The sequence below is a fragment of the Accipiter gentilis genome, chromosome 21 (assembly GCF_929443795.1).
Source record: "Accipiter gentilis chromosome 21, bAccGen1.1, whole genome shotgun sequence".
Classification (NCBI taxonomy): domain Eukaryota; kingdom Metazoa; phylum Chordata; class Aves; order Accipitriformes; family Accipitridae; genus Astur; species Astur gentilis.
In genome coordinates, this window is record NC_064900.1 from 16,714,453 (window position 1) to 16,739,604 (window position 25,152).

General features: G+C 47.0%; 3 protein-coding genes across 17 annotated transcripts in view; 2 read left to right on the forward strand and 1 right to left on the reverse strand.

Annotated features, from left to right (window-relative positions):
* Positions 1-6,932, forward strand: part of BCL9 (BCL9 transcription coactivator) — a 67,111-nt gene extending 60,179 nt beyond the window's left edge. For 10 of the 11 annotated variants that reach the window (XM_049824434.1, XM_049824441.1, XM_049824440.1 and 7 more), the window contains one exon: positions 68-6,932. In XM_049824434.1, coding sequence (XP_049680391.1) covers positions 68-1,185 — 1,118 coding nt within the window. In that variant the 3' untranslated portion in view covers positions 1,186-6,932. The remainder of the gene's footprint in view (positions 1-67) is intronic. The other variant, XM_049824444.1, reaches the window with a different exon arrangement.
* A 1,244-nt stretch (positions 6,933-8,176) lies between these two features.
* ACP6 (acid phosphatase 6, lysophosphatidic) lies at positions 8,177-15,802 on the reverse strand. The gene is made up of 10 exons (XM_049824445.1): positions 15,623-15,802; positions 14,906-15,034; positions 14,682-14,812; positions 13,947-14,026; positions 13,038-13,125; positions 11,290-11,422; positions 10,456-10,556; positions 9,021-9,116; positions 8,661-8,826; positions 8,177-8,355 (listed from the first exon to the last, which is right to left on the reverse strand). The coding sequence occupies exons 1-10, from the start codon at positions 15,791-15,793 to the stop codon at positions 8,215-8,217; spliced, it is 1,236 nt and encodes a 411-aa protein (XP_049680402.1). The 5' UTR covers positions 15,794-15,802; the 3' UTR covers positions 8,177-8,214.
* A 239-nt stretch (positions 15,803-16,041) lies between these two features.
* Positions 16,042-25,152, forward strand: part of GJA8 (gap junction protein alpha 8) — an 84,834-nt gene continuing 75,723 nt past the window's right edge. For all 5 annotated transcript variants that reach the window (XR_007509047.1, XM_049824537.1, XM_049824538.1 and 2 more), the window contains exons 1-2: positions 16,042-17,156; positions 18,553-20,764. The gene's annotated coding sequence lies outside the window, so the exon portion shown is untranslated. The remainder of the gene's footprint in view (positions 17,157-18,552; positions 20,765-25,152) is intronic.

A 25,152-nucleotide genomic window follows, 5' to 3' on the forward strand; every position in this document is an offset into this window, starting at 1 on the left:
GAACGCTCTCTGATAGCTTTATTATTATTGGCTGTTATCTAAATGCGATTCCTTATTTCTTCCCTAGGAATGGGCATTAATTCTCAGAATCCTCGAATTTCAGGTCCAAACCCAGTGGGTCCAATGCCAACCCTTAGCCCAATGGGAATGACCCAGCCTCTTTCCCATAACAACCAGATGCCCTCTCCAAATGCTATGGGACCCAATATACCTCCTCATGGGGTCCCCGTGGGACCCGGCCTGATGTCACACAACCCAATGATGGGGCATGGTTCCCAGGAGTCTCCAATGGTACCTCAAGGACGCCTGGGCTTCCCACAGGGGTTCCCTCCCGTACAGTCCCCTCCGCAGCAGGTGCCATTTCCACACAACGGGCCCAGCGGTGGACAAGGTAACTTCCCAGCGGGAATGGGCTTCCACGGAGAAGGACCTCTGGGGCGTCCTACCAACCTGCCCCAAAGTTCGACAGATCCAGCACTTTGCAAGACTGGAGGCCCTGGCGGTCCAGACTCCTTCACTGTTCTCGGAAACAATATGCCTTCGGTTTTCACTGATCCAGAGCTGCAGGAGGTGATCCGTCCTGGAGCCACAGGAATACCTGAGTTTGACCTGTCCAGGATTATCCCGTCGGAGAAGCCTAGCCAGACACTACAGTATTTCCCTCGTGGGGAGGTGCCAGGCCGCAAGCAGCCGCAGGGTCCTGGGCCTGGGTTCTCCCACATGCAGGGGATGATAGGAGAGCAGACCCCAAGGATGGGACTAACATTGCCTGGCATGGGGGGCCCCGGGCCAGTGGGAACTCCGGATATCCCTCTTGGGACGGCTCCATCCATGCCAGGTCATAACCCGATGAGACCACCTGCCTTCCTGCAGCAAGGTATGATGGGGCCGCACCACCGCATGATGTCACCAGCACAAACAGCGATGCCTGGCCAGCCCACGCTAATGAGTAACCCTGTGGCCGCCGTGGGCATGATCCCAGGCAAGGACCGAGCCCCTGCAGGGCTGTACAGCCACCCGGGCCCTGTAGGGTCACCTGGTATGATGATGTCAATGCAGGGCATGATGGGACCCCAACAAAACATCATGATTCCCCCCCAGATGAGGCCCCGAGGTATGGCTGCTGACGTTGGCATGGGAGGATTTAGCCAAGGCCCTGGAAACCCAGGGAACATGATGTTTTAAGCTGCTACCATAAGACTGGATGTTCTGATCCTTGTCAAGATGAGATTCCAAGTCCTGAGGGCTTTTTTGGGAGCTTCAGGAGTACAGTTTGGCCATGCAATAGGTGAAAAGAGACCAGAGGACGCTTTGGGAAATCTCGAATGTATGGAATTACCTGAAAAAAAAAATTATTCATTTTAACAGGTTGGTTTTTTTTTTAAGATTTATTTTTTAAAAATTATTTTTGTGGACTTGGGTATCCTGTGACGGCACCTGCTTTGAGAATCTGTAGCTGTATTTTGAGAATTGCCATTTGTCACAAGTTGCACCATTCTCTGTATGTTTACGTCCTTTGGACTGGCTTCTCCCAGGACTCTCGGTTATTTTTTGGGGTTTTTTGTGTACTGTACTATATTGTAAAAGGGATTTTAGCAGAGACTTTAGTCTTTGGGGTGAGAGGAGAATGGGATTCTAGGCTGTTTACTTTAGGTGGAGAATCCATCTTCAGAACTTCGGACTATTTTCCTTCAACTCCAATGTATAGAAAAACCAAACTACGACCTCAGAGCAGAGTATTAATGAAAAGCACAAAAAGGAACTTAAGTTCAGTGAGGGGAATCTTTTAAAAGAAATAAATAATAAGTTAAGGACATATTTTTCAAATTATGGCGTGCTGTCCAGCACCTTCTGTCTCTCCCTCCCACTCTTATTAAATAGGCTTCTCTCTCTCTCTCTCTCTCTCTCCGTCCCCCTTCTGTCTTCTCCTATGGCAGCTGCAATACATTGTGTTATTTTGGGGAGTAAATCTAGGAGAGCCTCTCCTCACGTGGGGACTCTTCCCACTTTTAGGAAGGGGCTGGACTTGGACACTGTTACATCCTACAGTAGTCTCTCTCACTGTTTCCTATTCTCCTTTTCTTAGAAACCCCAAGTGATTTTATTAATGTGGGAGTGGAACAGACACTAAAAGTTACCCAGGATTTTTTTTGTGGTTTTTTTTTTTTTTTTTTTCCTCCCCAGCGTAAAACGTTCTGTGTAACCTCCATTAAATTTGGTACAAAACCACTCGCCAGGGCTGTGGTGTCAGAAAAATAAAATATATTGTTTCTTACAAAAATGAACTGTCTTCTTTATCCAGTCCTGTGTTTCTATGTACATCAGACAGCTGGCCAGATGACTTTTGCTCTTCCACATGATCACAGCCAGCCTAGAGGCCAGATGGGGGTAAGCTTTGGCAGCTCCTAAAAGTCTGGTCCATAGGCAGCTGCATGCTTCTTGCAAGGCACTTCTGTTTGTTTAATCCTGAACTGAGCTTGGTTTTCCTCGAGTGAGGTCTTATTTCAGAATGCCCCAGGGACGATAGTTACAGTCTTTCTTCCTCAATTTGTTGAGGGTCAAGGAATAGATGAAACTTGTCTCTGTCACATCTTCCTGGTGATTGCAGCAGTACAAGGTACGTGGTTTTAAACTTTCCCTAAGCAGCGGTGTCTGTCTGCTGAGTGCCGGAGTCCAATGCTGTGTGGGGCCCTGGAGTTGTGTCCCCCTGGGGGCTTTGGATTGGGTAGGGTCTCTGACTGCCAGCACTCAGAGGCTGAGATAGTGGGGAAAAGATGAACTTAAATAAAGGTAAGAGAGAAATCGTCAGTGAGCAGATTTTTATCACGACAACCCTGCTGGGTAAATTGTTGCTTTGCTGCAGTTTTCATCGATTGCTTCCTAATCCCCTGTCTTTTCAAACTTGCCTTTTGAGAGAATTTCAGCAAGAAGGTTTTATGGTTTTGTCTATGAGGAGTGAAAGACTGGATGCTGAAGCACAGATTAGGAGTTGAGCCCCGCTCCTGGAGAAGACCGGGATGAACCAGATGGGATCTGTAGGGCAGGGTGTGGGCTCTGTGGCTGTCTGCTTTCTGGTCCCCCAGCACTGTATATGGAGTGTGTTATCTCTGTTCTTCCTTCCACTTACTGTTACTTGAGATTATTTCAATGAGTAGTTTCCTCAAAGGGCTGGCTATTAGTGTGAAACTTCATGTGGAGAATGAGTATCTTTAATACACTTGTGCGTGAGAGTTTTTCAGAGTTAACTGGTCCTTAACAGGTGGATAAAGAATTGCTGTCGGTGGCTGGCTTACCAAAGAAGTTTCATTGCTAGTGTTACAAAATGAGTGAAGCCATGCACCGTTGGAGGCACGCAAGCCTCAGAGCCTTCTGTTGCCTGCTTCCAAATTCACCTTTGTGCTGTCATGCAAATTTACAATGATTTTGGGTGAGAATTACTCTTTTGACAAAGTGTAGGATGTATGTTGTGGTGCTTCCCTCTAACAAGACAAGCAGCATGCCTGAAGCACGGGCTTGTCAAGATTTTGGAAAGAGCTGACAATGACACAGTATGTGTTATTTCTGTAGAGCGGAGTTACCTCTTCTTTAAATGGTTGCAGAGCTCCCTTTTGAGGATCTTGCATGGGAATTGTCACAGTGCAACCTTTTTAAGTGTTGCCACTTCTGCCATGACTCCTGACTGTTTTTACCATGTTGAACAAAGCAAACTTCTTTACTGACAAAGAAATAACCTGGAGGGTTTGAGGTTTTGTTTTTTTTTAACATCCTTTCTCGGTGCCTCCTATGCCTGTTGAGGTTTTTTTTGAATAGTAAAGGATTTCAGGTGACTGCAACTTATTCTAGAAAAATTAGCATAGGAGATTCACTGTTTCAAAGCCACTTGGTAGTGAAATGATACATTTTAAAGATGCTGGATAATTAAAGTTCCTTCTGTGTCTGTCTAACTGAAGATGCTGGCATTTGGTATCTTAACAAGATTTTTTCCTACAGAAAATGCAGAAGATGTGGATTCTCCTGTGTCCGCATAGGTGCACTTAACCTCAGTGACATTGCCTGGTTTGCAGCAGCTGATGGCCAAGAGATGCTAATGCCTTGGCTGGCTCTGGTCAGAGAAATGACTCAATAGATGTAGACTGAACTTCTTTGTTTTGCTCTGATTCTACTTCTCCCCTTTTTGCTTTGCAATGAAAAAGCTTTCTAGCTGCCAGCTTTGCAAATTCACCTTGGGATCTCTAAGTCAGGCTCTGTTCTTTCCTGCTTATTTATAATCAATAGTAACTGTGACTCAGCTCTGGTAGTCATGGTGCAGTTGAAGATGGGAAGTGGGGGTTGCCATTTTTAGTTTTCTTCCCCTCCCCCTCTTTTTTTTTTTTTAAAAAACCTTCAAATCCTCCTCCACCTTTGTTTGAAAGAATGAAATAGACTTTATTCATACATGCTTGGCTGCTCTTCCTCTCTAGTAACATGGGAGGAAACAGTCTGCTGTTCAAATTATCTCATCCCAGATGGCTGCGCAGCCGGAGTGCGGAGAGACTTAAAAGGTAAACCCAGCAGATGGTGAACTTCTGAAACGCAAAGTAATGCGCCTGCTAAATCAAAAGTTTAAAATATTTGAAATCTGTTTGTTTTAAAGTAGTAGACTGTTGCAAACAGGTCATCTGTGAAGTACACTGGCAGTTTTAAGCACTGTCCAAATAAACTCAAGCTTTGTACCTGTATCATGGGCTAGCTAATCTACCAAAGAACATGACAAGTCAGCCTTATGAGTTTAGTCCTGACCCTTCCTAGTGGTATCTGATGGGTAACATTTCAGAAGACAGATCAGTATGCGGAGATCTAATCTGCATCAGTCTTGGTTGGGATTTGAATGCTGGTGGTGCTTCTGGTACAATCCATGTATCCTGACTTAGAGTAGATGTGGGTGCCTGACTCTTCCGAGGGCAAGTGTGAATCCTAAACACACTTCCTAGACTGTTGGACACAGCATTTGTTGTGCCAGTGTTGGGGCTATTGCAAATATGCTAGACATGGCTTAATTTTGTGGTGCTGGGTATGCTGACCATCTACTGTGCTGGTTTTCATTCTGGTGGCAGAAAAGGCTATGTTTCATTGGTCATGCTCTTCTGCACTCATGATGGTGAATGCTTTCCTTGTGTAGCCTTGGCAGGCTGTTGGCTGAAACGTGTTCCCTATTTTGATACTTCTCGAGCAGAACTGATCCATGTTTGATATAGGCCTGTATTTAGTATAGCACACTTGACTGTATCAATTGGTAGTAATTCTTAACCTAAAAAAGGTAAGTTGTCTTGTATGTCTGCTGTGTCATCTTTCTGGCAAGGTGACCTCTAATTGGAAGATCTTTCTGTTTTTAGCCAGTCCATGTAGTTTCCAATTATTTCTGTTAATGCTGTTTGTTGTGGTAGATATGTAACACCTAGCTTTATCATGTTCTTTCCTGATAATGCGCTTTAACCTTAAGCAGAGTGTTCTTCAGGCCTTAAAAAGACCCAGACTGCTAGCTTGATGATGTTGGGTTTACTGACAAATATACCAAGCTCACTATCCTCTTGATCTCCTTTTGATTTTCAACCAGCAAACCTTTTGTGCTGAGAGATGTAGGTCTTCATGACTCATTACATGCTCAGGTTTTAAGCTTATGATTGATTTTGTTTGAGTCAGAGCATGAGGCAGGGAAGAAAAGTGATGCTGTTTTGTCTGGGATACTGGAAACTTTAAAAGATGTTTTACATGAGGAGAAAACAAACCCCTAAACTTAACATCTTTCCTGCCAATTATGTACTATACTAACATTGCCTTAAATGAAACATACTATACAAGGATAGGTTTGCAATGCAAAATGGAAAAAAAAAAAGTCTTTTAGGCTTAAGTTGAGCAACCTGCATTGACTACATTGGACTAAAACAGCAAGGGAGGCAGACTAATTTGGGTTAGCAGCTCCAGCTCAAGTTTGAGGGAACTTGAGGTTGAACTTGTTAGCTGCTCATGTCAGCAGTTCTCATATTAACAGCCTAGGGTAAGAAAGTTTTTGGGTTTCTTTTTCTGTCCCCTGGGATTTTGTGTCTTTCCCGTTTCTTGCAAAGAGCCAGCCTATTCATGTAAATGCACTGGTTCCTTGGGAAGTTGTTGATTTCTGGAAATTTTTATGCCATGTTTTCAGAAATGCCACAGCTCTTCCATGTTGTGTTTGCAGTTCAGCACTTCCCACTTACCTGTGTCCTTTAGCCTTAAAACTCTTCCACTGCCCCACCAATCCTCTTCTGCAATCATTATTTACACTGGTTGAGGTCAGAAATAACTCCTCCTTCATACTGTGGGCCACAACTACCATGGAGTCGCTCAGTGGGATGAGACCAATGGATAGCCCAACCACTTCTGCACCAAGGGGGAATGGTAAGTCCGGAGCGGGGCACAGAGGGCACTGCAGAAGCCCTGTAAGACAGTTATGATGTAACCTGTTCCCAGGGGAGGCTTCTTCCTAGCCACTGCTAAGAAGCTGGCCTGTTTTTCTGAGGTCTTCTGCTGTTACTGAATGTATGTTACCCTGCTTAGAGTGATATGATTATTTGAACAGTGTGAATACAGTGCCCTTTAACAATCTTAGGTGCACTAGGACAGCTCATGCTGCCAAGTTCTGTGGGTCTTGACTGTGTTGCAATTTTTAACCTGGTTGCTGGTCAGTTTTGCTGGGAGATGCTCCTAGCTCTTGTTTAGGAGAAGGTATGTGAATTCCCCCTTTGTCTACTGGTATGGCCAAAGATTCCGATACTGTTCCCTGATACCCCTTTCCCAAGCAGTCCATGCCTCACAAATAACTTGCAATCGTATGCCTAATGTTTCCATCGCTGTTCTCCAAATACTTTACACTGTGCATTGAGAGCTCGATTAGAGCAGAACACACTGTTCTTAAGCAAGGGTAGGCCATTGATTTTTATATAATGGCAGCATGGTTTTAGGCTGTATAAAAACTTGATGGAAAATAACAATGGTTTGTTTGCTTTTTTGACAGCTTCTAATAGCAGTTCAGTGAGACCTCCAGCAATGTATTTAGTATTCAAATCATTCTGTTCACTGTGCATGGTGTCAACATGTAATTGTGGTGGGGGCAGGCTAATGAAAGAGTAGAGGTAAATCCAGCCCACGCTTCTCAGGGAGAAGGTACTGTAGTGCCTCCAGTCACATATCTGTCAATGACTTACATTAACATCACTGCAGTCTGTTTTTGCTAAGTGGTAAGGGGTAATGCAGAACCAAAACTGCAGGGCCATTTTAATAAGTCGTCCCCCTACTTTAGCCTTTACATATCCCAAAGAAAGTAGGTCAGGATCCAAGTTTTATTTACTGATTGAAAAATGGGGATTTTGGCAACAATAGTGATCCTGAGTACTGTCTTACAGGAAAAAGTGTCATCATCTCAGCTAGAAGTACTTCTGTTGGCTATGCTGGTGTATTCCTGTTTAAGCAAGTACAAAACGGATGCAACGCTGCCCAGCATAGCAGCTCCCCAGACTTCCTTTTTTTAAAGCACATTAAGCAGAGTTCACTAAGAGTGCATGTTCTTGTACTTGGCCCACTGTGGTTGTTTTGCATGTTCACAGCAGAATTTCCATAATTACAGGAGTACAGTGAAGAGGTTTGGAGGCTTTCTGTCCCTTTGGAGAGGTTTTGTGTGCACAGAAATGCCCTCAAGAAGATGGGGTAGCTAAATGCTATGCAATTTGGGAGGTTCATCTCTCTGCAGAGCAACCCTCCAACATGACAAAAGAAAGGGAAAGGCACAGCAGCTTCTGCAGTTCACCATACATAAAAGCAATTGTTATGTCAAAGCTCTCAAGTCTGGTAGCACAGAGGAAGCTTGGGCTTCATCCCACAGTCCCAGCATATGAGGAACAGGTATGTTTTCTCTCATATTCCTGAAGCAGCAGGGCAATTCAAAAAGGTCTCTTCTCTCCCTTGCCATTTTCAGCCTCTCTGTGCTTTTGTGTGGCTACCTCCGAAGTGAACTCAAGCCATTCTGTTACACAGCTTCTTTCATCTTGCTGCTAACACTGAAAAGTGACACTGTGCCACCCTGTGTCTGGTAGGAAAAAGTCCCCTCATCTAAAATACCTTTAGAATACAGAAGGCTGGCAGGAATATAAAGAAAAATAGTCAAAGATTGTGACAATAAACTAATTTTAATTTAAGACAACTTAATCATGAGGCAGTTTGCTGATTCTCCTCCATTTGTGAGCACAGGTTATTGTACTTCTCTGGACTTACTGAGTACTGTGAAAGAACTTCTAGAAATTCTTTGAGTGGGCAGAGACCTGCTCTACATCCTTTCACCACTTGCTCCTGCAGAGGCAAAGAGACAAAATCACAGATCTCGTGCATTGCCAAAGCCCTTTTTTGCTGATACTGATGCATTCTGTGGCAGGAAAATATGCTAGTCGAGGCAAAGACACAGAGAGGCAGAAGTTCAAAGTCTTTGCCTAAACTCACACTAGATCAATAGCCAGATATCTTGGCTACCGTGGATGTGCTGTAAGTGTCTTACTCTGTTATCTGGCTTGATGGCATGCTCGGAACAAGTCTTGCTTCACAGCTTTACACGCATGCATGGCAAAACCAAAAGCCCAGGATTTGTACAAGGGGCTTACCTCTCCATGGTAAGACATGCGAACAAACCACTCTTTGGACTGCTGGTGCTCATACAGTTCCAGGGTCACATCTGCAGCATAAGGCGGCCACTTGTGATCAAAGGTGCCCAGTGCCACCAGGACAGGAATAAGGGTAACGTCATGAGAAGCATAGAGAATGAGTTTTCTGATAAAAAGGGAAAAAAACCCCAAACCTAAAATGTTGGCTGTGCTCCTCCATAGATAGCCAGTAGCACTCATGCTTTTTCTAGCAGAGGAGCACTCATTCTCTTTGCCCCACACATTCAACATCTTTCTGAACCAGCTTTTCACACTAACAGCAAGCCAGAATTTGTAACAATTAAGAGATCTGCCCTGTACCTGGCCTTTTCAGCTGGAGATGAGGGATCTACTGCTTCTGTAATGTTCTTCTGTAAGGTATAGAAAAGGAGACCAACACTCATCTGAAGAACTTCTCTATAAAAGAAACAGAAATAAATCTACTAGGTTTTAAACTTTCAGACTGAATAATTTGGAACAAACACCTGGGAACCTGCATTTCTCTTACAAATTGATAACATATATTGGGTGTAGCCAAGAACTATTAAATGTAATTCCTATGGTCACTTTTTATTTTGGCACTTGGCACTTGCATGGTCACCACAGATTTTAATGTGATTGCAGAATGTGTGTGTGTGGGTGTTAACAAGCAGTCTCATGAGGTATGGCCCACATTAAGGGAAATCTAGAAACTCCTTGATGTTTTCTATGCTATTTTGTTCCCTGTGTTGTGATTTTTGAATGCATGCTTTTCAGCTAGGGAAGATGACTGCAGTTGACTGCAAAACAGCAACCGAAGTGATTGGGCCCTTTGGGAAGGGGAGGGGTGGGATTTGAGAAGGTGGCAGCTGTGTTTAAAAATTAGTTTTTATCCCTGTATTGAACAAAGAGGAGACCTTTAGACATCTTATGGTGTGAAGAAACTCCCTCTACCTAATGAATACATCAGTGGAAATGGAGGATGAGTGTGACTGTGGGTGTTGTGGGAGTGGGGGAAATCAGTCTTTCAGTACCTGAGATCCCTAACACAAGTTAAGGAAAAGGCTGAGGACAACTGCCCTAACAGAAAAGGCAGTCCTATACCACCACCTGAGAAGAGCTGGTGAATATGGCAGCTGCAAATGGATCTGAAAGGAAAACAGCTGCTAGGCTAGCAACTCAGACACCTTTACAAATAATTGTGGAGGAGGCAATTAACTGCATGTAGCAGCAGATTCTTTTGCAAGTAGTTACATGTGTGCAGGGCCTGGCATCACCTTTTCCACTAGCACCAACACTTCTCAGCCCAGTTGTGCAGGTGCCATCCCTGGGATAAACTTCCCAGGTTGGAATTCAGATTGTAGTCGTGCATCTGCAAGGGCAGCCTCACCTGTGCAGCCTCAGGGTTCAGGCTGGAAGCATCTCCTATTCTTTTCTGCTTTTGCCTTTGACACAGGTTAAACAGGCGTTGGCAACTGAGGCATTCATTGCCTACCTCAGTGGCTAACTCTCTCCGTGACTGTCAGCAAAACAGGATGTAAGCCCACATCTTGGCCTCCTCAGTGTGGACTTCTTTTTTTCCTAGCTCATGTCCCTGACTCAAGGCACTGGACTGAGATGGCTAAGGCACAAACCTCATGAGGGAGCAGTAGCCTCTGGTGGGGGCATGCAGCAGATCAGAAAGGACGTCCACCTGCTGCAGTAAGCTGGTGCAGCTCATCCACCCTGGGTAAACCTGACAACCCCTAAGGCTGGAGGTATGGATACAGGTAATCACCTTGAACCATCTTCCAGAAGGAAAAGCAGCGAGTCAACAGATCGACGCTCAACTGTCTGCTGAAAGTTCTTCAGCACAGGACAGCTTGGCAAATTGTGCACCTGGAAGGAGAAGATGTAGCATAACAATAGGGTTTGACCCTTTCTGAACACAGCCTGAAGACACATGAATGACTGCCCACAGAAAACAGCTGTTCATGAAACAGCATTTGTGCTACAGTATTCTACTATGGTGTTCATGTGAGGAGTTCTAGGAGGTTTTAAATATACAGACTTGCACCATCCACCAAAACGAGGGATGTTTCTTCTTGAGGATACATTTCTGTGTGAAGGGAGTATCATGCCTTGAGCTATTCCACTGACGGCCAGACCAATTACCTTTAGCTCCAGCAAAAAAGAGGTACTAAGAGGGGTACAAATACACCCAGCTCCCTCGCAGTAACAGAAGCAATCTGGCTCACGGGTAGTATGCTGGAACCCGGATTAAGATGACTCTCATGTGCTGACTGCCAAAGGAGGGAAGGCACTTTGTAATGGGGTAAGCAAGGCCCAACTGCTCTCTTAGCTGTACTTCATTACCCTTAAAAGAGATACTGGATTTCAAGGTAAGAACATAAATACATGAGATGAGTCTTCATCAATCCTAGAGCAAGGCTGACTCCACATCTTGTTTTTTTAAAAAGGCCATGCTATTTCTATAAACTTTCTGGATTGCACAGAAAGGTACTAGGGTATCCACTGGTATCAGTGGGTGTTGGCGCTCCGTGATTTCCTCCATATGCATGGTAAAGGGATGTTTCTTTCTGTGACAGTGCAACAGAACCGCTCAGCTCACCTGCTCAGCAAGAATGTTATCAAGGAGGAGAAAAAAGTCCACAGACTTATCGCCATCAATACCCATCTTCTCCTTAATTGTTTTCAAGTCATCAGAGATACCTGGCTCTTGCAGAGCATTCTTCAACTTACGCCTGTCAGGGAATTAAGAAAACAACCCAAACACTTTTCACACATCAGACTTCCTGTCTTTTGGTTGTTTTTTTTCATGATCCCAGCCCAGTGGAGTTGTCTTACATCACTGAGGGGTAGAAGAGACGCACCACAGGATACTGAGGGATTCTTGGTATTGGGAGTCTAAGTTGCAGAGTGGACGGACACTGTGTCTAGATGTCAAGGCTCAGAGCTGGCTATCTGCACTCACAGAGGTGAGGGAAAAAATTAAGATGAGGTGTGAACACCTCAGAACTGGTTCCCATAAGCAAGGGCTGTGTATCAGTTAACAGATCTGGTCATACTGGAACAGCACAAGTCTGTGTCTTCAGGGAGAAGCCTTTACCTGCCTCATGAAAGAAAAAAGGGTAGAAACTTTGAACTGGTTGCTGTATGGTGTGGGAAAAGGGAAACACCTAGATACTCACTTGCAGCTTAAACTCACCTCTCACTTTGTTAGAAGCCATTTGTCTCTTTACACTGTTTAAAATTTTATTTTGAAAAGTTTAGCTGAGAATATCCATGCTGGCTATGTACTTCAAGCAAAATATTTTGCATAGGTTTTGTCTTCTCTGACCCTGATCTGTTGGGGAGGAGGTGGAAAAAGTTTTTTAAGCTTGCCTTTTATTTTTTTAGGAACAGCTCTAGTTTCTGTTTGAAATCAAATATGCTGGAAGTTCTAGGTTAGGTAGCCTGTAAGCTGAGGCAGTGCTTCTTACTGCAGCTTAAAAAAAAAATTTCCACCTTGATGTGGTCACAAAATGTGCTCATTTGGTGGGCTGAGGGGGAGGGAGCAGAAGAACTTGCAGGTTACTCCCTTTTTGGACAGTTGATGTTACTAAAGGAGGCTGAATGTACTGCTTCTATGGGCTGTCACCTCACCACTGTCAAGAGCAATCCTTTCCCTGCAGAGTCAAGCATTATATAATGAGCTTTTGCAAGTGAATTCTGACAACTCTTGAATTTTGGACAAAAATATGCTAATGTATGATCCAACCAAACTGTAATACATTTGCCTCTCTTGTTCAGTTTCCACCCCATGCCCAACCTGGCATAGGCATTTAGAGTACTTGACTGTGCAAACATGAGTGTTCTTTCTATGTAGGATGTTCCTTATTTTGCTTCATTAGTCTTTGTTAAATGTGTCAAGGCTGAGTATATTTTGGTTTCTTCAAGGTATAAATGTGACAGGAATGTTGTAATAACCCCCAAACCAGAAACTGAATATAAAAAGGAGGCCCAATATGTTCACACTTGAAAGGCTTGTTAAGGGATGTAGATGACATTAATTCTGCCCTGCAGCAATGCCGCAGAATAGCTGTACATTAGCTAGTAATGAGTGTTTGCTAGACATGGGCTAAATTAAATTGGTCTTTCAAGAAAAAGTTTCTATATTTTTTTTTTTTCTTCTGGTGCTACTGCTTGGTATATGACTCTGCTCACCAAGTATTTTATACAACTAGATAACCATTCCAAAAGAACAGTAAGTGGCAGGGGAAGAAATTGGGAAATGGGAAGAAAATGTTCTGTTTTAAATTACTACTGCTAAAATAAAACAGCAGTGAAATCATATGGGGAGGTATGGCTGGCAATTACCTGCTCAAGCATTTCAGACGCTGGCAGTTGTGGTAATTGGGGTAGAGGATTTCAGAGCTTGCTTCATCAGTGACAATGACAACAGATCCTGTGGAACGAGAAGGAAGCTTCTGTGATCACTAGTGCACCTGTGTGTCTTTAGACTGCTTTAATCACTCCCACAGTCCTTGTGCCCAAGTCCATTGTTGTTAACTAGCAATTCCCCCCCCCCCAGCTATCACCTGTAACACAAGCCACTGTGCTTGTTTCTCTGCACACAGCATTTAATTCCACAGGGATGTCTGCTGTGCACCTTGTAAAGCTTTCTAGTTGTGTATTCTTTTTTTGTAGTGTTTGTATGTGCCAAAAATTAGTTCCTGTCGTGAGCTGTAAGAAGCTCTAGCAAGTCACTTCTACTATTTGTTCCTGGAACTAAACAGGGAGGGAGCAGAGCTGAGATCTTCAGAACTCGGAGCCTTTTTCTAGGACATACAAGTAGTCGTCAACTGTAGGATACACTGAAAGTTACTCCAGATACTGAACTTTTTAAAGGATTTTGGCCAAGATACTTGTATCACCTGATGCACATCTGAAAAAAGTTTCTCAGAGGTGTATCTTGTAAACATTGGACCTGAAACTTTTTGCCCTCTTGATTCTGAAGTGGGTTAATGCTAACCTCCTCAGTAGGTCTGAAATTGCAGCATTCATGGCAACAGATCCAAGCTGAGCACCAGCAGAAAGCTACACAAAGAGAGGGAGCAAGTGACAAGTTGACAACACGTAGAACCAGGAGAGCATGGGGAAGAGGGCCAGGCGCAAAGAACCAGGGAAGAAGTAACAACCAGAAGCCAGGGAGAGTTGAGATGTGCGAGGTGTGCGTGTCTAGGGAAGACTGAGAAAGGAAAGGCACTGGTCAGAAGTCTCCCCAACCTTCTTTCTGTTGTTGGTACAGCCCAGCTAGCAGGCACCGTGTGGACTCCAGATTCCGGAAAATATTCGTGGAACGGATGCTGAAAGAGAGAAGGCAGTTTGTGAGGTAGCACTTTTTCTGTCATGTGGATGTGGCTGCAGCTGGGGAGGACTTGCTGGAACTGAAGGTTCTGCTTTCACTGTGGCTTCGGAAACCTGTGGTGGGATTCATCTTGCCTTGCTATAGCTATCTTAAATAGACACCTATTATCTGAACTGCCCTTTAACTTCCCTTCAGAGACAGTGGAGATAAAAAAGTTGGCACTTCTCTAGCGTAATTTTTCTCTCATCCTAAACCAGACACTCCCAGCATTACTGATATGAGCAGCAGGGGTGTGCTTCATCTCACTGAACTTTAGCTTATTTAATCTACAGTGAGTTAAATTGTGCTCCAGAAATACCTGTTTCTCTTCACTCACCATAAAGGTGCATAATAGCACTGTCAATGGCTAAACCTAGGTGAGATGAATCTGTCCCTTATATCACTCTCAGGACTGCTGGGGAATTGGATGCTTTGTGTCATGAGTGAGTTCTAGCACAGGGCTGTGCAGGCTGAGCAAAGATGAAGGCCCAGGGACCAGCCGGTCCGCTATAGGGTGGGAAAGGGTATGCTGGTCAGAAAGTTTCCCTTGCACAGGGCTGCTTGTTAGGAGGGACGAAGCAAGGGCAGATCTGAGAGGGAAGCGAGAGACTCACAAGACCTCAGCAGGCTTAAATGTTGGTGAGAGAAAGTTGGCTTCTTCCACATAGCTTCTCCTCAGCCTTTGCCCCAGGGCAAACATCTGCTGCATCCCTACTGTTGTCAGCTGTCCTGCAATTGCACCACCCTAAGTGCAAAGAAAAGGAAGGGTCTCCAGTGGAATACGGAAATAAAGAAGTCTACATAGGGAACGTGAAACCACCACGAAATACAGCCTCACCTTGAATGTGGTCTTTTTGTATTGCTCCTCATAGGGTGAGGGAGGCCGAGGTCCTCCATTTAGGTCAGTCACCATGTAATCAAACTTAGTCTGAGCAGGCACATCTAGAAGAGTGGAACGCCATTCCACCTGTTTCCAAACATACAAACAAACAGTGCTTCAGTGGAAAATGAGGACTTTCAAGAGCCTTAAACCAGTGCTGAGCTGTTACTGCGTGCTGCCTTGCCAATACCCCAACAAGGAGCCAAAGAGAACTGATCTCTTCATACAGCACGTACAGAAATGACAGCAGTGCTACATCTTGGCTTTGCTGATCTGCTGAGCATCACGCACAGAGGATGTGTGTGAAACGCAGCACTTGCTTTCCTCCCCTTACAGGAGCAGAATCCGTAGGAAAGCTCTGTTGCTGCTATTTGTTACTCACTGAAAAGCTTCTTTAGCAAACTAGCAGAGCTAGTATCTGCCAGCGCAAGAGGCTGCCTCGTTGGCAGCTGTGGGGAGACGATCAGTCGCAGCAACATCGAGGCGAGCAAGCGCGCGTTTGCCGAGTACCTCCTGTAACGCGCAGTGCTGCGGGGGAACGGCTCAGCACCAGGCGTTAAAAAGCAAAGTCCCCGGGAGCAGCAGCAGCTTGTGTTACCGCCGGCGGCCTCGGCCCCGGGCCACCGGCCCCAGCCCCCGCGGGCTGCCGCCGCCCGCGCCCGTCCCGTTGCTCACCGGCGCTGCCCCCGGGAGGGGCCGCAGCGGGGTGCGCGCCCCGTGCCGGAAGACCACCTGCACCAGCTTCAGCTCCAGGTCCCGCCGCCCCGGGGCGGCCGCCGCTGCCCGCCGCCGCTGCGCCCACAGGGCCAGGCCGCCCAGGAGGCCCAGGCGCGTCCCCCAGCCCATGGCGGCGGCGGCGGCCGAGGGCGCGGGGGCCGACGGGAAGCGGAGTCCCCCCGCTGGCTCCGGAGAGCGGCAAGGGCCCGGCGGCGGACTACAGCTCCCAGAGGGCGCCGCGCCTGACGGGGGAAGCCGCCGTGAGCAGGCGCGCGGCGCTGGGCGCGGCCCCGGGGAGGGGCGGGGCCGGGGAGGGGCGGGGCGGCCCGGCCCGGCCCCGCCCCGCCGGGACAGGTGGGTGTCGCCGCTGCCCCCGCCCCCGCTGAGGCAGCGGGGGTCGCCGCCTCGTCGGGGTGGGCAGCGCTGTCAGCCCGCAGGCAGCCCCGCCGCCGCTTCTCTCTGTCTTTATTCGTTCTTTTTTCCGTAGGGAAGCGGCCCGGTGGGCGCTCCCTGCGGGCTGACTGTCTGGCTGCAAGCGTGCGGCTTCCCGGGAGGCAGAAAGCCTTCTGGGCTGGGGTTTCCCCCCCCCCCCCTTCCAACTTTCCCCCCCCCCGAAGGCAGGCTTGGCGTCGGGGGTGGTGTGTTCGGGCGGAGGAGCCCGCCCCGGTGCTTATCGGTGGATGGAATCTAGTAGGGAGGGAAGAGCCTGCGAGGAGGGAGAGAGTCCCCGAGTTCCTCCCCGTCTGGTTGCTTGCGCCCTCCTGTTAACGGCCCGCTTGGAGGAAGGAAGCTTTGGGGAGGGGGGGATGTTGCATTCGGCTCGGATCTCGTATGGGACCGGTCACCTGTGCGCAGCGCTTCGGTCTTTAGTGGGCCCGTGTGGATGCGGCGTGAGCAGCCGGAGAAACTTCCTTCTCGGAGTTCCCTCCGGTTCGCGTGTTAATGGCGACGTTTTGCTGAGGGAGGGCCCAGCTCCGCTCCTTACCCATGTAGCTTGTTCCGTTCCCCACCCGTACTCGGTCACCCCGTTTACCTCACCAGCGAAGGTTTGCAGTTGGGGCTAAATGTGGCAATGGCAATTCGTTTGTTGTTCTTGTTTAAGTGAGGGCTTTCTCCACCGTGTGTTTGCTAAACGAGGTCTTTTTCCAGTTTGGGCACCCTGGGAAGGGAGCAGTGGGCATTGACCGAGTCGTATCTGGTCTCTCATTCCCACCACAGCTTCGGGAGCTGACGCAGCGCTGGCGTTGCTGGCCCAGGAGACGAGCTGCAGCAGTGAGGCGGGTGAAGGCATGGCCCCCGCCACGTAGGTAACCTGGTTTTACCTGGAGGGGCTCAGGGTTGTCTGTAACATTGGAGCTGCCTCTTGGCATCCCCCGGCAGCACTCGGCAAAGCTGTCCCAGGGCGAATGTGAACCCAGTGCCTGGAGGGGCACGTTCCGCTCCTCGTCTCTTCAAACCGTTTCTTCTTGTTTCCTGGCAGTGACGTGGACCGGTGAGTCTGTACAAATTAACACTTCATTGCTATTCAGCATCCTTTTACCATGGTAGCTAATAACTTTGACGTATGTGAAAGCTAGAGAGCTGTGCATTCGTGAAGCCTTTATTGGGCATCATAAAGCAATCCTGTCTCCTTGGTTCCTATGAACCTTCTGGTTCAAGACTTGGTGGTGATGTCACTCTGGCATAAGTAATATTTTTATCAGGGAATAAGCAGTTTGCTTGTTCCTTAGACCACATCTGCTTGACTTGGACTTATTAGGGATTCCTGTGCTCCCCCTTGTCTGACAGCCTGCCTCCTTTATATATGTTCCAGGTTCCAGTACTTCTTTTCCTGTAGGTTTCGATCTCTACTTTACCCAGGACCTCTTTTACGCCCCCCCTTTCTTCCTACTTGGGCTGATGGTCCTTGGCGCCCTCCTTTTGCTGGTTACTGTTGTCCTCTGTCTTCCCCCCATTTCTCTTTACTCTTTCACGGTGTCACCATTTATAAAAATTTCCAAGGAGATCAGGGCAAGTTTTACAGAAATTTGGGATGTTGATGGAAGCTGACAGTTATTTTACTGTCTGTTAAGATCAGTTCTTTAACTTGTCCATGTACAATTGCAGACCTGACTACACTGCACTCACTATCTCCCTCTTTCCAATTTTCCCACGTGGAAGCGGGCGCTGTCTGCTGGGAGCTGGAGCGCTCCCTGAAACGCTGGAACTGGTAGATCGTGGTCTTTGAAAGGTAGCGCACCAGAAAAATGCCATGAAGACTGGGCCAGAGAGCGTGTCTACAGTAAATGAGGTCTTCAGGAAACCTACCAAGTGGAGATTGCTGCGGTGAGGCTTTGGTGTCTCTGGGGCCTCATAAAACGCCTATGGTTTCTTACAAGGGTAAAGGAGTCCCTTCTGTGCTTTGTTGCTGCCCTACTCCAGAGCATTCCTTCTTCTGGGGAGGGTCTTGCCTCTGTTTCTAAGATTTTGATTTTCTGCTTGGTCTGAAACTTGGAGGTCTGTTGCCTGCCTGGACTCTGAACTTTCTGGTGTCTGTATGCTTCCTGCTGCGTTTCCTTTGGTCTATTGTCAATGGCACGCCATGGGTAATGCAGAGCGTGAACACCAGAAAGCCATACCTAACACTTAACACTAGGACTGACATCACGGTTGCTGGCCTGGCATCAGCAGCTCCCTACACCAGCAGAGACCCTTTGCTTGGCCCCATTGAATTCAAAACTCAGCACCTCCAGTGGGTGCTGGCAGCCTGCAGGCTGTCCGTGCTGCCTGGGGCCAGCTGGGACAGTGAGGATGAGATGACACAGTGTCCCCATCCCCAGCATACCCTCCTATCCCATCTACTTCTCCCTGGTTCCCAGTTGTCCTGCTTTCCATTTTTTTCGCTGCAGGCAATTAAAGAAATCCTGGAAAGAGAGAGAAGATTGTTTCCCATGAGGCTGCCCCTGAAAGAAAGAGAAGCCCGGTGTGGATGCACGTGGCACGGGTGCCATGCTGATATCTAGGCTGGGAAAGAAGCTCAGTGCAGGCTGAATGCACGTGCCTGTAAATGTCCGCTTGGCAGACCCTGGATCACCTGCTGCCAGGGGGACCCGCTGGAAACTCATCTATGACCCGTGTCACCAGAGTGGCTCTGTGCTTGTCAGACTTTAAAGGCAAGCATCCTCTAACCATTCTGGAATAGAAATACCACGTTACAGACAGACATCTGTGGCAAAGACAACCGAATAATTTGCCTTGTGTTGGGAGGAAGACCTGGTGTAGAAACCAAGTTCCTCGAGTGTCAATTCTGAGGATGCCTTCCTTCATCTGTCTCCTATGAGCAGTACCCAGCGTTGATTCAAGCAGAGCTCACAGGACCTCTGGTTGGAGGGGTGGTGGCAGGAGGCACCAGAGGAGTGACAGGCAGCTGGTGCATGCAGAGAGCAGAACAAGGGACAAGGGTGAAGGAGCAATAGGAGGAAGAGGATGGTGACCGGCACCAAGGCTAGAGGGAGGAGCTGCTGCAGGTGGTGAGAGGTTGACCCAGCTACCAGGGACGTGCAGATGGGGGCGATTTGGTGATCTCCTCGTGTCTCTCAAAGCAGTGCTGTTCTGAAAGGGTTACCTCAGTTTTTTGAGCTTAGAGCATGTGAAACACAGAGGCATGACAAGAGCAGAGAGAGAAGGCAAAAATATTTCAGAAGCCAAGAAAATAACAAATGGAGGAATCCAGCCTAAATCTTGTGTTGTGGGAGCGTGAGGGGGCCAAGGATGCTGGTGGGAGAGGGAATAGGAAAACGTAGTTAAGGGGAGGGAGGAAGAGAGTGAGAGGTGATGTGATAGAAACGTGCAGAGGTGGAACAAGGAAAGAGGCTCACAGTGAATTTATTTGAATTTCTATTCAAATGTTACCCTGGAAAAAAAAAAAACAGTTCCTGTGAAGTTGTGAAGACTGGGACCGCAGGGTCCCTCCTGGGGGGACTTGGCTGCTGCCAAGCAGCATTACTGTTGAGATATATTTTAGAATATACCATGCCACAGCAGGTGCGTGCAATTAGAGGAGAGCTCTCCAAAATAGCAGGCGGCTGTCAATTTTTTAGCAAATGGTGTTGTCCTTTTTTTTCCTTTGTCCAACTGTGTAGAAATTTATTCTAAGATGCATCATCTTTACAGAAGCATTTTCAAAGGACCTGTTATTTTTACCCTTCTGTTGCTTTTTGTGACCAGATGAGAAGCAGAAGGCTAATCCAATGGGTGAGTTTTGTTCCACAGAGGGAAGTTAATGAACTCTAATGAACAAGCAAGTTTCAGGAGACCTTCCACTCTGAAAACAGTGTGCAAATTTCCACCTGGCTAGAATTTAACTAAATTACAATGATTACTACCTTTGTGAAATATTACTGTTGCTGTCATTTGCCTTTTGGTAGTGCTTCATGCATGTATCGCACCTCAGAACACTCCTGTATGGTAAGTCTGCATTTATATCCTCATTTTCTTGAAGAGGAAACTGAGTCAGTGAGTTTCGTAATTTGACCAAGCCACGCAGTCATTGTGTGGCTGATACATTGATAAGGTATGCGACCGGCTATCATGATTAGATTTTTGTTCCATGACATCGATTGAAATTAAATAGCGTTTAAAAAATACCCACCAAAGAAACAATTTAGCCTGGCGAGTTCCAGTGTTTCATTGTTTCTTGGATTAGGCGAACACCTTCTCCCTGAGCAAAGGGCTATAGCTCTTCGTGGTGTAAATCAGGGTTTTACCTTAAAATGTCTGCACAGTAGAGACAGAAATAGCATTTGGACACCCCCTAGGTAAGTGGTTTTTCTTCCTCTGAATGGTAGGGGTCAGAAAAATAGATTTATATTGCCTTGGCTTCTTTGTTTCCTTCCCAAGTGCTTTTTGCTCAGCAAGGGGAGCACGCTGGAAACTTTCTACCACGACTCTACGCAACACAGACTGCAGCTGTGCTGGGAACCTGGCAGTGATGTTGGCTGCTGGAAGCATAACCAGGCTGGTGTGACTGCCAAAAGCGAGTCATGAGCAGCTCACGCCAAGCATGACCTGTCCCGCTCTTGTGAACTGTGCGGAATGCGTGGAATATGTCTTAATGGCCAGGTACTTGGCTTGCCAGAGCCACTTATTGGTGGAGTATCTGCTGCTCTGCTCTAGCACAAAGTGTTTTCCTACCCTTCCAAATGCCCCTTCCACCCCAAAATGTTCCCATGACTGGCTCCCTGACTACCGTTCAGGTGCTTTTGCTCTGGTCCCTTGAAGTGACTATGGCTACTGGAGTCTCAGGTGTTGTAACTGGTAGGTCTCCACTCTTGCAACATGGGCAAGAATACATGCAGTACACATGTTCAGAATCACAGCCTGCTTTACCCTGCGGCCGAAAGAGCTTTTGCCATTCCCAACTGTAGAGCTAATGATGATGTCTCTGTGTCCTGCAAGGATCAGTGACCACAGTGGCTATTATAAACTAGTCAGTCTGGGCATGTAAACTGTATTGCATTCACAAAGAGCAGAAATTTTATTTATAAATTGTTCAAGTGTGCTGTATTGCTTCCTGTGGTGCTGTATCACTCTTGTCTACTCCAGTCTGTCTGTCGTTGTGAACTTTGTAGCCAGCTGCTTTGTGAGCAAGGCGCCTGGGGAAATGGAAGGAATGTTTCCACTCCTAATTTCTGTGATCCTTTGGGGTGGAATCGGCAAAAATAAACTCCTAAATGCCACCGCAGACCAAGCCCTCCCCATGAGGCATGACTGATGGTACAGTGTACACATCTATGCATCTCATCTCCTTTTCTGCATGCTTTCACATCAGCAGTTTACCTTCCAGCAGTGAAATGGTGGGTGTCATTACTTGCAGCTTATAATTTCATTTCTGAATTCCTGCAGGTTATGTGGGACAGTCCTGAAAGTCAGAGTCGTGGCATTTAGGATTGGTATCATGAGGACATTTTCGGAGATTTTCTTCAGTGGATTTTAGAAACAGGGCATCAGACAGTCAGTTGTTTCATTTCTCCTTTGGCTGGGACCACACGATTTTCCCTCTCTTTTCCTTTTAAATTACAGGCCTGGGCATTTGGTCATTGTCAGTGTGGCAGCGGGAGAGTTGGAAGCTGGCTGTGTGCTGGGCGCCATACCAGTTGTGTAAAGGTTCATCCCCTGCCCTGTAACCTAGCACAGAAGATGCGCTCCCTGCCTTCTGTTTTTCTTTTGTTCCAACTTTGTCATCCTAAACTGGATGATGCCTACAGCCATCTGCTGCGTTTGGTAGTCTGCGGCATCATGCCGACTCAATTATGCGCCTCTCTGGGATAACAGCAGGCCGGTTTTCAACTTTGAAAGAGTGTTTTTCCTGTGTAAATGAAGGCTGAAATAAGTAGGAGCCTCCAGAAGCAAGCTGGATAAGCCGTTCCCAGCCATGTCAGGTGGACTCTCCGTGTCTGCGTGGTGGAGCTGTCTGGGTGTGGTGGGAGAGCTGCCAGTCTTTCACCACAGCTGAGATGCTGCATCCTGGGGCTCCCTGCTCTGACACAGTGGCAGATGTGCTCCCCTGTGGCAGCATTTAACCATTTGGCACTTTTAAGCTCTACCACCTCCTTTGCTTTTTGTGAATATATATTACACCAAGTGGTTTGGGATGGTATGAAATTAAAGGAGATGGTGCAAGTGTAAATTACAGTTGCTTTTTTCTAAGTGCTCAGGGGAGGAGGGCTACAGAGAGATCATGTTGAGCCCTGTTGTGGTTTCAGCCCAGCCAGTAACAAAGCACTACGAAGCTGCTCGCTCACTCCTCCCCACCGGCCCCACTGGGATGAGGAGGAGAAAATGCAAAGAAACACTCGTGGGTCGAGACAAGGACAGAGAGGGATCACTCACCGCTTACAGTCACGGGCAAGACAGGCTCAACTTGGGGAAGAAACAAAATCAATTTAATTTGTTACACATCAAATCAAAACAAGGATAATGAGAAGTAAAACTAAGTCTTAAAACACCTTCTCCCCACCCCTCCCTCCTTCCTGGCTCAACTCCACTCCTGGTTTTCTCTACCTCCTCCCGCTGCAGGTTTTTCCCTTATTAAATCTGTTCTCCCAGAGGTGCGACCACCGTCACTGATGGGCTCAGCCTTGGCCAGAGGTGGGTCTGACTTAGAGCCGTGGAAACTTCTGGCAGCTTCGCACAGGAGCCCCTCCCCTGCTACCAAAAACCCCACCACACAACCCCAAAACAGGCCTTGCAGTGGGTTCCCAGCAAAGTTGTTTCGTTATGCTTTCATACCCACACAGAAGTGGCCAAGTGGTAGGATTTATGTGTGTGATACAAACTGAGACCTCAGTCTTCTTCCTATGGTGGGCTGGGGGGACATAACTGGAATCTGGGGTAAAATGTTACCCTTTTATTGTGCTGCAGGCTTAGGATAAATTTTGAGACTCCTGCAGGTGGTAGACCTGATGGGTTTCAACATGCAGCCATCTGGGCTTGCTCTTTGAGTCCTTCTGGGCTGTCCATAGTGCCCTGATGCTTTCCCCTTCAGTATATACTCCTCTTTGTTGTATGAGGATAGGGGTCTGTCACGACCCAGACTGGACAGACCAGGGAGTCAGGTTTAATCTGAAATTCCCTCAGGCTAAATTAAGGTGAAACGACACCAAACGATCAGTTAAAGATTTTATTCATGACAGGAGCAAACTGAACTAGGGAGGTGCGGTAGTAGGTGGCAGGGTTTCTCACAACAGGAATTGGCATAAGACTACTTCTATAAACCGTGTAACCATATGCATTGATTCAGGGAATAAGGAGAGCCCTCCCGTTGAGTCAGGAGGTTCAGAGCAGACCCCCTTGCTTTCCAGACTCCTCCTCAGAGAAGGGTCTAGGGGCGGCTGGATCCACTCTTAGTCTCAGACTTGGTCATCGGTTTATGTCTTGAAACAGATGAGGTGTAGGGATTGTGGAAAAGGAAACAGGGAAGAAGACAGAGAGAAAAAGGAAGAGAGAAAGATTTCACTGGTCCCAGGTCCAGCATTGGTCCAGTCAGCCGAGGGGTCCAGTCCCGGTGGGCTTGTGCACCCGGGGCTTCAGTTTGTGTCCTTTTATCATTCTTGCCCCTCCTTTCAGTGGGCACCCGAACTTGCCAGGTTAATGAGCAGTTCATGAGCCTTTGGGCTTGGGGGTTGTTTGGGGAGTAACTTGTCCTTCCCTGCAGACGTAACCATCCTTTGATCTTTGTATCAGAACAGGGAGCTGCGCACCCTCCAGCACGCCCCCCCTCCTGTTGCTGATGTCTGAGCTGATGGGCTTTTCATCTTGGCTCCTTGCTGTGCAGGGTTTGTCTTCAAGCAGAACTTGCCCCACCACAATGTTTGAGACATGAACTCTTTCGGTCTCTCACAGGGTCAGATCAAGTGGTGGGGAGCTAGAAGGGAGGACATAAACCTCATCTTGGGGACCTGTGCTATTTACATTTGAGACATTTCTGGCCCCACCAGCTGTTCCATGTGTGTTATTTTCAGAAGGGCAATAATCCGTGGGAGGTCAGGAGGGTGGAATTGTGTGAATACATCGGGTGAAGGAGATCAAGACACTTGGAAGTCCTCAGGCCTTGTCATGACAGAGAGTCAGGATCCCAGATGATTATGGCTTGCAGACCGGGAGAACTCAAGGAGAGGTCTGAATGTGCCGCTTGTATGGCTAGGAAAGGCTGCTTAGGTGGGCATTTGTTAGCTGTTTTTAAGAGTTCTCTGTGTTTACACTGCTGGCAGGACCACCTGTTCTTTTTTGAACAATAATATATATGTGTGTGTGTGTATATATTGCTGCATTTCTGCATTTATTTTTAGCCCTTTCTAAAAACCCCCGACAGGTTTGAAAGATGCTGTGGATTGCGAGTGGTGCCTGGCGGCATTGCTCACATTGATGGTTGTCAGAATTTCCATGATAAATCTCTGCTTTGAAAGGCTTGTAACTCATCCTTCTATTCTTGGTCCTGTAGCTCTTGTATCCTGGGAAAAAAACCCCCCTTTTTAAAAAAACTGCTTTTTTCCCCACAGGTTTGTGAAAAACAGTTTTGTTGGCCTAAACCAGAGCTTTTTCAAAGCAGATGTTGAGTCTTGTCACTTTATTTCTTCAGTGCCTAATTGCAAATGTGTGGCAGATCTCTCTAATATGTTTCATATCGTCAAATGGAAAAACTATTTTGCATATCAGACTGACACAGACACTGGATGGTGTAAATCAGTAGGGAGCCAACAGGATTCAGCTCCCCACCACCAGCTATGAGGAAGCACAAAACCAGCAGAATTATGGCAGAGGCTGGGCAGTCTCCAGATCTGGGGTGATACCAGTTGCAGAATTATAGGGTGAATGCTTCTCATATCAAGAACTAGCAGAGACATGAGACATACCATGTGGGTTTTTTTTACACTCATAAACAAAGGACACGTATATTGCTATTATGTGCAATCAGAAAGAGAAAACCAGGACAAATCAGCAGCCGATAA

Coding starts and splice junctions, on each gene's coding strand:
- ACP6 (XM_049824445.1), bottom strand. CDS start 15,793: ATGGGCTGGGGGACGCGCCTGGGCCTCCTGGGCGGCCTGGCCCTGTGG. Junction 11,423..13,037: donor CGTCTGAAATGCTTGAGCAG/GTAATTGCCAGC, acceptor ATTCCCTGACAG/GCGTAAGTTGAAGAATGCTC. Junction 8,827..9,020: donor TCTCCAGCTGAAAAGGCCAG/GTACAGGGCAGA, acceptor CCTTTTTATCAG/AAAACTCATTCTCTATGCTT.